The following is a 12,258-nucleotide window of genomic DNA, read 5'->3' as shown; positions in this document are numbered from 1 at the left end:
AGCAAGTGCTCACATATAGATGGCGCTTGAAAATGTCGTTATACTTAAAACTTTATATTTTGTTCCAATATACAAAATATTTTGCTAAGGACATTCAATGTAAATAATATACGAATTTCCAAAGTTTGTATGTGGCTTGATGTTTGTGTTCCTTGTGGTTACTTTCCTAACTTTACATATTTGCGTTTGCGGTTGTAAGCTTTGGTAATAGGGTTATTTTAAATTGCAATAAGTAGAGTTTCTGACAGGCCGAGAGCAGGGAAAGTAAAAAAACTGGCAATGCAATTCAACTGATAAAAAAACATTCAACTAGAGCGGCCAGAAATGCGACACAGCCTGTGAAAGCACGGACCGGGGATTTTTTGTATATAAAATGTATACAGCCTAACATATATACATATGTATATACAAAATGGAGGACGGACAGCAATGGCGCTTCTGCCGGCATATCCGGTAAAATGCCGATATGGGGACAGACAAATTTTACTATGACCCCAAAGAATTGGGCGCGTAAATACTGTAAGCATTCCAGTTCTGAGCTCCATCAAGGCCATACAGGGTGCTTACTACGCGTTGGAAGCAGCAAAAGTGGACATGCGCATATATCAAGTATATAAAATTAACGCAGATATGTATACATATATATGTATATATACATATATACATTTGTATATACCGGCATTTAGTACATATCCACATAAATAAAAGGGCAATATACTGTTTAAGTAGAAGCAAATTTGTCTGATAAAGAACAACTATCATTCAAATAATAATGAGAAGGCTGAAAGTAATTGCCAGAAACAAAACAATAAAAAAAGTAAAAAACTTTTATCTTATAAAATCAACTTGACATTCTAGCTAAATGGCACGTGGGAGTGCTATAACAACCAGCTTTCGATTGCTTGGTCAGCAATCGCGCAGTCTCTTAACGACAATTTGAAAGCGAGTAGGTTTCATCATTCGTTCATTACAAGTATCGATACTATCGAAATATTATTTACAATAATTCATTCAAGTTTAAACCAGTTAGTTAAGAAAATTATTTATACTTTACATCAATGTCACAAATATATGTATATTTATTTATATATTTGTAATTAAAAATTTTGAAACGCTTAAAATATTAAAATATTTATCAAGAATCGATAGTATAATTTCTGTTCTAAATTATCTTAGTTCACAAATAAATAAATTAATGAATTTACAGCCAACTTAAAGCAGTAATATATAAGAAAAAAATTGGAATCTTATACTTTTTACATTTGATACATTTATGTGTTTAATTATTTAATTAAAGCACAAACCGTGTTGTATGGTTAGTGATTGAAGACAGATTAACAGTAAGCTTTCTGTTAACAACAGGTCGGCGACTGTTAGCTTTATGATGCTAAAAACATATGTTATACGACTCACAATCGACATAATCGATAACATTCTGTTAGTGCAGCGACCAAGAGCGGACGTGTTTCTGTAGTGTTTTTAAATTTTACAAAATTATTTGTAATAGGAAGATATACAGATTAAACAAAACTGTAAACAAAAGACAGACAAAACCATGAACTAATGTAAAGACACTCCGCGGGAACCTATTCGGCGTTTTCCCCACGTGGAACCCAATTTTTTCATTTTCGTTCATTTTATGATGTGTGCCTGTGTGTAGCAGCTTTGGGCGGCGAGTAAGTACCACCAACCAGCCAACTAACCGACCGCCCGACAGTCGAGAAGCAAACGCATCAACGGCAAAAAAAGAAAAGAAAAAAAAAACCAACGCCTCGACGAAAATTTCTTTGTGTGTGTGCTTGTCTATGTACATATGATTTGTGTGAATATACGTGTGTATGTGTGAGACAGAAAAAACAAATTCATTCGAAAACAATATAGCAAGCTTTGCCTAACAGTTCCATGAATTGACCAAATTGTACATGCAAAATTATAACAAACGTTTATCTTTTTCTTTTAATTATAGAGAAAATTACCGTGAAATTTTAGCAGTACTTATTTCTATATTTTGAACGTATATACATATGTGCGTGCTCGTTTTTCGTCCACTTAAATGTCGATGTGCGTTAACATTTGCATTTCGTTAATTATACATGCAAAAAGTTTATAATTCAACAAAAAAAAAAAAAGTAATAATAATAATAATAAAAATAAATAAATAAAATCAAACGCGGCTACATAAAAAAATATATATAAAATAAAACGCATAAATTTTCGCCACATTAAAAAAGTCCTGAGTCTGCACTTCGGCAGCTCGCAAAATTATAAACAAAGCGAAACAAATTCGAGAAAGAGTTGAATTATCATTTGAGTCTGCGTACTACGGCAAATTGGAGTCACAGAGCCGAAGTAAATAATTGAGAAGGCATCGTGGAACACTACTCTCTAAGCAAGAGACAAACGCACGTCGCTTTGTTTTGCGCCCTCGAGGGGCTCGGCAACGGCAACGGCAACGGTAACAGCAAAAGCGAAAACTAAAACAATTGCAACGACAACGGGCCTGTAGAAAGCAGCAGCCACAACAGAAAAACCATAAAAGAAAGAGGAGCAAAGGCAACTGTAGTTGGCGGCAGAAACGTCGTAAACGGTGGTGCGAAACAGCAGCGATAAACATAGCGCAGGAAGCGGTAAGTAAATATACCCATTTTTGAAATGATTTAAGTTGAGAAATTAGTGTATTTGGCTATTGTGATGCTCCCCGCCCCTATATTGTAATGTGCTAGAAATTCCTATCGCCTATCAGAACCAAACTCCAATCAGACTCCCACACACTGGTTTTTGTTTACAAACAAAGGCAAGTGCGAAACTTTGATCAAACGGGTTTTCAATTCGGTTTTTCTTTGCTAACGTGCAGACACGCAGGAAAAATATTATAGTTACTGCTGTTCAGAAACAAAAACAGGTTTGCTTTCCACAAAAAATATCCGAGAGATGCGAAAGCCAGTTCAGCGGCCATTTGTGCCAGTTATTGCTCGCATCCTCTGCTGAAGATGGGGAAACGCGCTCGTACAGTAACTGAGCTTCCCACGCCAAACGGTTTTTGTTTTTGCTTTTGCTGGCATATTTAGTGGTATGTACATATATAGTGGTTGCTGTTTGACAAACCGCTGACTAAGAGCGCCACCTGTTGTTGTTCTCCGTGTGTCATCACAACGGTTAGCTCTCTTTTATTTAATTATTTACTGTATTATGTGGTGGCTATATTTTGCAATGGTGTGCGATAAATTTTGATAAAAGCAACCGATAACTGTGTGTGCCCCAACAGCTGTATGTATTTATGTGTGTGCGTGTATGTGTATTTTCCTATATCACACGCCCATACGTGACATCATGCTAATGCATAAGCTCAATTAATTGCAAAATTTCAAGAGTAAATGCTACCTTTTGTGCTAGCTCTCTGTTGATTTTTCTTCTTTATAGCATACATGTACATATTTCTGCAATATTTATAAAAATCATTTGATGCTATTTTAAATTGCAATTCAGTTGGCAAAATTAGAATTGATTGGTTTCACTGCAATTGAAAACAATTGAATTGAAAGAACTCGATTAATCTTATTGTCTCTTGGTCTTTGGTTAACCTGTGAAAGCGATAGGTACAGTAGTCACTCGGTAATTGGCAGAGGACCAAAATTAGACATAACTATTAAATTATTATAAATGCTTTTTAAATTTTCTGGCAATGCATCGCCAATCATTACAATAAGATTTACATTTTATATTATTATTTATTTCTTATTCGAGTTTATTATTTGAGTTTCTTAGTTGTAAGTTTTTTTCTATATTCTCAATAATTTGCATGCGCTTGTTTGCTTAAATTTCGCACGATCATTCACCACATTTGATGACCTATGGCTTTTATCTTAATGCTTTTCATTATTTCCCATTTTCATCTTACTAACAATTAAATTTTGTACATTTTGTTCTGCTCCATGGCGCAAACGATATTTGTGGTTGTCCCCACATGATCGTGTGCTCCTCTCTCCCTCTCTTTCTCTATCTCTCTATCTGTTGGACTGCGTAACACACGCACACGCCAACAAAATCAAACACACTATCTGTGTGTGTGTGTGTGTTGGTCACGCATGCCTCTGTTTAGATCCAACGAAGGTCCTCCTATGTTCATGCCAACGGGAGGGGGTGGGAAGGGAAACAGACCACAGTCAACACACCAGCAGAACCACAGCCACCAGACCCAGCACCACCAGACGTCACACGGCCACTCACATTCGCACCACCATCATCAAAACCAGTCGCAGCAACAGCCGCCTCAACAGCAGCAACAGGCGCGCGTTTCCCATCTACATCAGCAACAGGAGCAGCAGCAGCAGCAGCAGGCGGCACACGCAGTGTTTGTACCGCAACAGAGCGGCGTCTCGAATCTAGGTAATCTTCATCATCACCACCATCCTCTACCGCAGCAGCAACATCAACAACTGCAGCAGCAGCAACAGCAGCATCAACAGCACCAGCAGCAACAGCAGCAGCAACATCTTCAGCAGCAGCAGCAGCAACATCATATACACCAACCGCCGATTTTCTTCTATTCAAACCAACAGCCACCGGCATTGTCGTATGTGAACCACCCGCAGCACTCGTCCAGCAGCAGCAGTAATGGCAGCAGCGGTGGCGCCGCTCTTCAACTGAGTGGCGCCGCCAGCAATAGTTCGCTGGGGCATGCCCATGGCCATAACCATCACAACCATGGTCATGGTCACGCGCATGCGAATGGCGTCCTTACGCCAGTCAGCAGCAATACAAGCCTGGTGTGTGCCCTCAGCAATCCGGCGCTGCCGCCAACCTTTACGCCATCAGCTGGTCTGATCGCGCCCCCAGGCGCCAATGGGCCTGGGGCTGGCACCACCTACATTTCGGCAACATTCTTGCCCTTAAATCATCCCGGACTGATTGGCGCACAGCCTATAACGTATGCCCCAAATGGAGGCTCGGCAGCGCCCTCTGGCACCTTCTATGCTGCAACAGGTCAACAAAAACAACAGCTGCCGCCTGGACAGCAGCACGTCGTGAGCGCCGGGCCCGCCGCCAATGCAGGCCCACAGCAGACGCTAACCTACTATCCCCAGACGTTGCCGCCAGCGCCGCTTAATAACAACAACAGCAACAATAATGTGGTGGGCGGTGGAGGGGGCAACGGCGCACACCGTGCGAATATTCGCGGTGGTCAACGCTCGACGCCGCCCCAGCAGCCCTATTTTACCTATGCGGTGCCCACGGCAGCGCCTCAACCGCGTCCCACACTGGTCAACAACGCTCCAGCGGCCGCTGTTGCGCCCATTCTGAATCCGCGAAGCACGCCCCTCAACGGAACAGCAGCGTTTCATATTCCGCCGGCATATAATATACCGATAGTACCACAGACCAACTTGACGACAGCTCCGATGCTAGCGGCTGCAGGCATGACCGCAGCTCCAACGGCACCCGCAACCGGGCTGCACACTTATCCACCACATATGCAGGGCACAGCTCCCACTGCTGTGGCTGCTGTTGCTGGTGTGGCTGCAGGCTTTCCGCCGGCCTCGCTGACAACGGCCTCCCAGCTGGCTGGGAATGACAAGGTGAAGGAGCGCCGGCATGCCATACCCATCATACATCCAGACACTAAAGAGAATGTGTTGGACCCCAAGTCATCGGTGTTCATCAAGAAAGACTCGAACTGCACACTGACATCCAGCACGGGAAGCGAGAGCAGCCTGCCCCAATACCAATTGTCCGGCATCTCAGATTCAGGATCATCTACTCAACTAATTACCGGCGTCATGGTGGATCATCAAATGCAAACGGATAAAGCATTGCAACCACATAGCACCACCCACTCAGCTGCAGCTGCAGCCCTCCCACTGACTGATGAAGACAAAGTCAGCGTCATTGTCAAGGACATACTGGCCCACTCGGGCAATCCGGACGAACACCTCAGCTTCTGGCAGTTAAATGACGGTAAGATAAACAAATTTAAAATCAATTGAATGATGTAGGATGTTTGTAGTATGTGTAGCCTGGAAATTGGCTAAACAAAATTCTAAATTAACTTAAAGCGCCAATTTTGATATGATTATTAGAGTCATCATAGCTTTTAATTGAATGATCATTTGAAAACATAAATGGATCAACTATTAAATGTTTTTGTTTTCAGTCTGCAAAGCTAGTTCCAATCGACTTTTAAATGTTCAATACTCTACAATGCTCTAAATTACTAATTTGAAAATATTGTCAATATTTTATTTATAGTGGACAACACCTCGGAAAATGCAACTCAGGCAACTTGCGGCAACATTAACGCAAATTACGACGGTTTGCCACCTGCAGCTGCAACAGCAGCCACAGCATCAACAGCATCAACGGCATCAACAGCATCAACAGCAGCAGCTCCAGCTCCATCTGGCAGTTCCAACGCCCCAGTGATGTTCAAGGAACCGCCGACGGCTAAGAAACAGCGCCCCAAGTCAGCGAACAAACAAAGTTAGTATATATATATCAAATGATTTTGAGTATTTGTTTAATTGGCGAAATATTTTGCAGACACAGCCACGCCTACGTCTATAGCCAATGCTGTGGCCGAAGCAGCAACCTGCAACAACAAGAGCATAAGCATTTTAACAAGCATGAAACATAATCCAGCTCCTCAACAACAGCCGCAGCAGCAACCACTCTTGCAGAATCCACCAAAAGCAATGAACGTCAGCTTGGGATCCGATGCGAGTCCATCGAGTCCTACAAAGACCATAAAGCCAAGGATATCTGTGCCGTACAGCCAGCAGTCGCAAGCAAAAGGGGAACAGCCGTCGACTTCATCCTCATCGACCTCGACGCCCACGCACCAGCAGAAGGCGCAACCGGTGCAACAGCCGAAGCAAGTTGGCGGCGTCACAGGAACAGCAGGAGGATCAGGCACGCGTCGAGCGGTTAGCCCAAGTCCTGCGCGCCCAGCTGCTTACACTCCGGTGACACCTGCTGCGGCCGTACCATCAAACAAGAAGAGTCAGCGAAAGGCACAAAAGCGCAAGGAGCAGGAAAAGAAAAAGCAAAAGGCATCAGCTAACATCACAAGCAGCACCACAGCGGGCAGCAGCGGCGCCGGCGCCAGCACCAGCGGCAGCGGTAGTAACGCGGCCAACAACACTAACCACAATAATAATAATAGCAGAAGTGGCGCCACAAACAGCTCCAAGAGCAACGGCAACGGCAATAATAACAACAACAACAAGGCTGCAGGTGGCGCCGACACCATCATGACATTTGTGACAACAACTAAAGCGACAGCCGCAGTCGCGTCCGCAATGCAGGACAAAGCGGCGTCAACGATGACTGATAAGCTTAGTGCAACTAGTAATAATTCTAGCTTAAGTTCTAGCGTAAGAGACAAGAAACCCAAAGAGCAGCAACAGCACCAGCAGCAGCATTCGAGCAACAACAATAACAACAACAACGATGCGGCTGCCAGTGAACACAAAAGTAAGTCAACATCATCAAATTTTCGAATAACGTCAAATTTTAACTAATTCCCCGTCCATTATTATTTCAGCAGACTATAAAGATGATTCGACCCAACAGCTGGACAAGCACATGGCCAACGAGGACATTGTGGCAAAGTTTCTTCAAAAGAGTTTTGATGATGCACCCAGTCCAGCAGATACACAGCTAGAATTTTTAAACAGCAGCAGTTCCATGTGTGACGATACGGACATGATAAGTGATCCTGCTCCTGCCGACAAGATAACTGAGAGTAATGCTGACAGCGAACTGAACGATAAAAATGCCAACAAGTGCGTTGATAACAATGTGGGCGAATTGAAGTTTGGTGACTTTAATGAGGAGGCGCCCGCTGATAATTCCAGTTTCATATGCAGCTCCACCTGGTCCAGTTCACAGCCAATTGAGGTTACCAGTTCTCAAAGTACAATGTCTGAGGATAATGTGGATTGTGCGCCTAAGAGCAACATCCCAAAGATTGAGCCACCCATTAAAAAGAGCTCCCCCATGCATCAGACGAGCAAAGCATCTGGACCCCTTCAGAGGGCAGCGGCTGGAAAAGTGTCGGCGTCATCTTCAAAGAGTGCTAGTGTCAGCAAGTTCATAAGATACAACATTGATGAGCTGCGCGAGCTGTCGAAGCTCAGCGATTCGCGGAAGCCTCCGCTAGTTCCCTGCCAGAAAGGCGATTGTATTTCACAATTGTTCGTGTCACGACAAGGGCAGCAGCAGCAGCAGCAACACCATCACGGACACAATCCGCATGGACAGCCGTATCAGCACGCGCACGAATCGATGGAATATGGGACAGGTAAACGCGGACGTGGTCATGGCCATGGACCGAATAAGAAGCATCACGAGGGACATCAGCCAATGACCGGTAACTCGAGCGGTAATAGCTCTGGACCTGGTGGAATGGGCAGCTCCAATCAGCGACATATGGATATAATACGTGTGCAGCTATCGCTTAAGGAAGAGATTAAATTGTCAGAGTGCGAAAATGCCTGGCAGCCGGAGACACTGCGTCGTATGTCTATGTTCAACACAACAGAGCCAGACCAAGACGACGACATGGATGTGGTACTGAAGAAAGTTCGTGGCATACTCAATAAGTTGACTCCTGATAACTTTGAGGTGCTGCTCAAAGCAATGTCCAGCATCAATATGGATACTCAACGAAAAATGACAAATGTAAGGAACGAATTCTCACTTGAAATATTCCTCTAATAACTGATTGCAAATGTCTTGTTAACAGGTTATGCTGCTTATTTTCGAGAAGACCATCAGTGAGCCCAATTTCGCACCTACATATGCACGCTTTTGCAAGGTGCTGTTCCATGAGATTAAGGCAGAGAACAAATCTCTGTTCACCAGCTCGTTAATAACGCGTATTCAACACGAGTTCGAATCGAACGTAAATGATGCCAATGCCAAGGCCAAAAAGCTGCAGCCCACTCAGGAGCGCATCAATGCGTGCCAAGATACGGCCAAGAAGATTGAACTGCGGGCTGAAATGGAGGACCTTGAATATCAGTTCAGGCGTCGAGCCTGGGGCACTGTGCGCTTCATAGGTGAACTTTTCAAGCTGCAATCACTTACCAGCGATCGTGTGCTGCACTGCGTCGAATCGCTGCTTGAACATGGCTGTGAGGAGAAGCTGGAGTATATGTGTAAGTTACTGACCACTGTTGGCCATCTGCTCGAAGCCGGCCCGTCCGAGCAGTACCAGAGCGGTGCTCGCATCGAGAAGATCTTTCGCCGAATACAGGACATAGTTCAGCGCTCACGTGGCGGCAGCACCGGCAGTCGACAGCATCAGTTTAATATTAAAATAAGCAGCCGTGTGCGATTCATGATGCAGGACGTGCTGGACTTGCGCTCACGCAACTGGGATCAGCCAGTGACCGCTCACTCGACCTCTGGCAGTCGACAGCGTCACAAGCAGCACGAAGAACCCAAAACACAGCAGCAGCAGCAACACAGCACGCGCGGCAGTCATTTGCCCCAACAGCAGCAGCAACAGTCCAACTACCAGTATCAACAGCAGAAGCAACACCACCATCATCATGGCTACAATGACGGCGGCAATTACTTTATGCAAAAGCTGCCCAAGACTCAACAGCATGAAAACCAATCTCTCAGCATTGATCCCAATAAGCTGCGCTTCAGCAGCAGCAACAACGACGACACTGCGACCGCCAAGCTGGGCAATTCCTCACATTACCAGTGGCGCAATGCTAGCAATCGTCCAGTTAGTGCTGCGCCAGCTTCACAGCCCACTTTACTTAAGCGCTTGCCGTCGACGAGCTCCTTTACCTATCCGCCCTATCAGCAGCAACCGGCTGCACAGGTGGGCGTGCCGACAGCAGCCAACAAAAGTCAGACTTCAGAGCCGGCCACCCCGAAAACTGAGTTTGATGCGAAACAATGCCAGGAGATGCTCACAAAGCTCGTCGAAGAGGTGCTCAGCACCCGCGAATGGCAACCAGAGGTGCTCTTTATTTGGCGTAATTCGAACGCCAAGCAGCAGGCGGCCGTGGCCATCATACACTACATCCTGATGGATTATGTGCATCGTGCGGAGGTGAAGCGACAGCAGCGTTTGGCATGCGCCAATGCGATTTCGTATCTAATGCAACAAGAGATTTTTGGCAAATCTGCGTTTGCCCTGGCGTACAGCCGCTTCGGCGAGGAGTTTCCCGATCTGCTGGTGGATGTACCTAACGGCTGGACCTATGTGTTTGAGTTTCTCGGACCCATTATGCATGAAGGTGGACTCGAGTTGAAGGACATTTGGCAGCCGCGCTGGCTGGAGGATCCGCAGTTCACTGAACGTTTTGTACGCGCTTTTGTCAGCTACTTTGTGCAAGAATTTGGCGCCGTATACACACACAAGCTATGGCATATAGACAACAAGCTGGATCGAGGCCAGCTGTTTTGGAGCGATGCTCGCAAGTATCGTGACTTTTTGCAATCGAATAGCTTTCAATTTCTGGAGCCCAACAGCACAGCGACAGTTGGCATGCAGCGGCAAAAGGTTACACGCACCCAGGCGGAGCATGTGGAGCGGATAAGCTACCTGCTGCGGCTGTCTAGCGACACCGCCATTGACTATATCAATACCAATGTGCATATAAATGCGAGTTTTGTGCGCCACCTGACCAAATTCCTCTGCTGTGACTTCGCTTTAATCAATGAATCAACCAAAAAGAACAACAACAACAACAATCATAACACAAACAAGAATAAACTGCAATTGCAGCTGAATGTGGACAGTTTCAGGCGGGATTGCACTCCACTATTGCGCCTCTGCATTGATGCCCAAGAGACGCACGAGATGGCATGCATTGAGGAGACAGTCGACGCACTGCAGGAGCACTTTAGCCTCGAGCTGGACGATGAGATGGCTGCGGGTGAGGCAATCTGTAGCGCTTGGAGTGTGCTCTACGATTGCGAGGTAATATCCCGAGACACTTTTGAGAAGTGGTTCAAGCAGGAATTTGAGCATTATCCGCGAGCACTAATGGACAAATTGCGTGCTTTCATTGAGGAAATGTAACAGACCCACAATCAATGCAGGAACAATAACAACAACAACATCAACATCGAAGCAAATCGCAGGCAAAATGAATAAACAATAACCATATTTATATATGTATATGACAATTGAAACAGCGCCTTTGGGCCCTTCAATCATACACCATGCGCGGTCGTATATACATACACATCTATAATCCATAACACATACAAACAGAAACAGAAAACACTGAAAATTGCAAAGAAAACAAACAAACAAATGACAACAGCGAATATTATAAACTATTGCAATAAACAAAAAGCATAAATTAAACAAAAACGCAAATGGAATTTCGGCGGCAAACAAAAAATAACAAATCTCAAAATCAAATATATATTTATATATATATATGTTTATTATAAGACAGGGTACATATATTAAAAATATGTACATATATGTATACTCACATGTATCTATATATATGTATATATTGAATCTATGATTTATCTGAATAGAAAACTCGACAGTATTTAATTTACCTACATTTCCTTCAAGAAAAAGTAAAAAATCTCACAGTGGATCTGTATGATTAGCTAACTATTCTTTTGTTTAAGCCCAACAAATAGCAACTTTTACCTTTCAGTACAAAAATTTATGAATTTGCATTGTTTCCTTAATTTTATATTCTTATAAAAAAAAAAAAAAACTATTTATTTCGAAATTTGATTTAAGTGATTTCTTCAAGCAAAATGCTCAAATTTGGTAGCAGATCCTTCAGAAAAAATATCTCTATATATATAAAGGAAAACAGATTTCGAGGCTTAGACTCAAAATACATGTATACAAAATTATATAATTACTTATATATTAAAGAATTTAAGTTTAGGTACAAAAAAAAAAAGACATGTAAAGTATGTATGTATTTAGTATGCATGACAAAAAAATTATCCAAAGATAAAATTTAAAATTAGTTGTAAGAAGAAAGAAAAAATACATAAAATATAATTTAAAAGAAATGGAAAAAAATCTAGCAATTCAAACCAAATTGAAAAACTATATTTATATATTCACAACTGAAAAAAGAAAAAAAAAAAAAAAAATAATGAAAAGCAAAAACCAAGAGCTCTAAGCCGCCTTGAATTAGTTATTTTTGTAAGTATGAAGAAGAATGAAAGAAGATAAAAATTAATTTAAAAAATTAATACTTCAATAGTAAAAGAATTTCACAGCTCAATATATATATTTTTTTTTTA

At 43.1% G+C, this 12,258-nt stretch overlaps 2 protein-coding genes across 4 annotated transcripts in view; both read left to right on the top strand.

Annotated features, from left to right (window-relative positions):
- Positions 1 to 2,485: 2,485 nt before the first annotated feature.
- On the top strand, positions 2,486 to 12,108 carry eIF4G2 (eukaryotic translation initiation factor 4G2). Of its 2 annotated transcripts, none has more exons than XM_089470580.1 (6): positions 2,486 to 2,627; positions 4,100 to 5,955; positions 6,247 to 6,477; positions 6,538 to 7,470; positions 7,544 to 8,679; positions 8,744 to 12,108. In XM_089470580.1, exons 2-6 carry the CDS (start codon positions 4,119 to 4,121, stop codon positions 11,045 to 11,047), a joined length of 6,441 nt encoding a protein of 2,146 aa, XP_089326706.1. In that variant the 5' UTR covers positions 2,486 to 2,627; positions 4,100 to 4,118; the 3' UTR covers positions 11,048 to 12,108. The 2 variants fall into 2 exon arrangements, with proteins under 2 accessions (XP_089326706.1, XP_089326705.1); XM_089470579.1 differs by having other exon boundaries at positions 7,541 to 8,679.
- The window catches only part of LOC149270527 (uncharacterized), a 33,177-nt gene continuing 23,404 nt past the window's right edge, over positions 2,486 to 12,258 (top strand). For both annotated transcript variants that reach the window (XR_016270379.1, XM_089470742.1), the window contains exon 1: positions 2,486 to 2,627. The gene's annotated coding sequence lies outside the window, so the exon portion shown is untranslated. The remainder of the gene's footprint in view (positions 2,628 to 12,258) is intronic.

The sequence above is a fragment of the Drosophila arizonae genome, chromosome 2 (assembly GCF_054131065.1).
Source record: "Drosophila arizonae isolate 15081-1271.41 chromosome 2, UAZ_ARI_1.0, whole genome shotgun sequence".
Lineage (NCBI taxonomy): Eukaryota > Metazoa > Arthropoda > Insecta > Diptera > Drosophilidae > Drosophila > Drosophila arizonae.
Note: the sequence above shows the minus strand (reverse complement) of the source record. Positions and strands in the feature narration are given on the sequence as shown.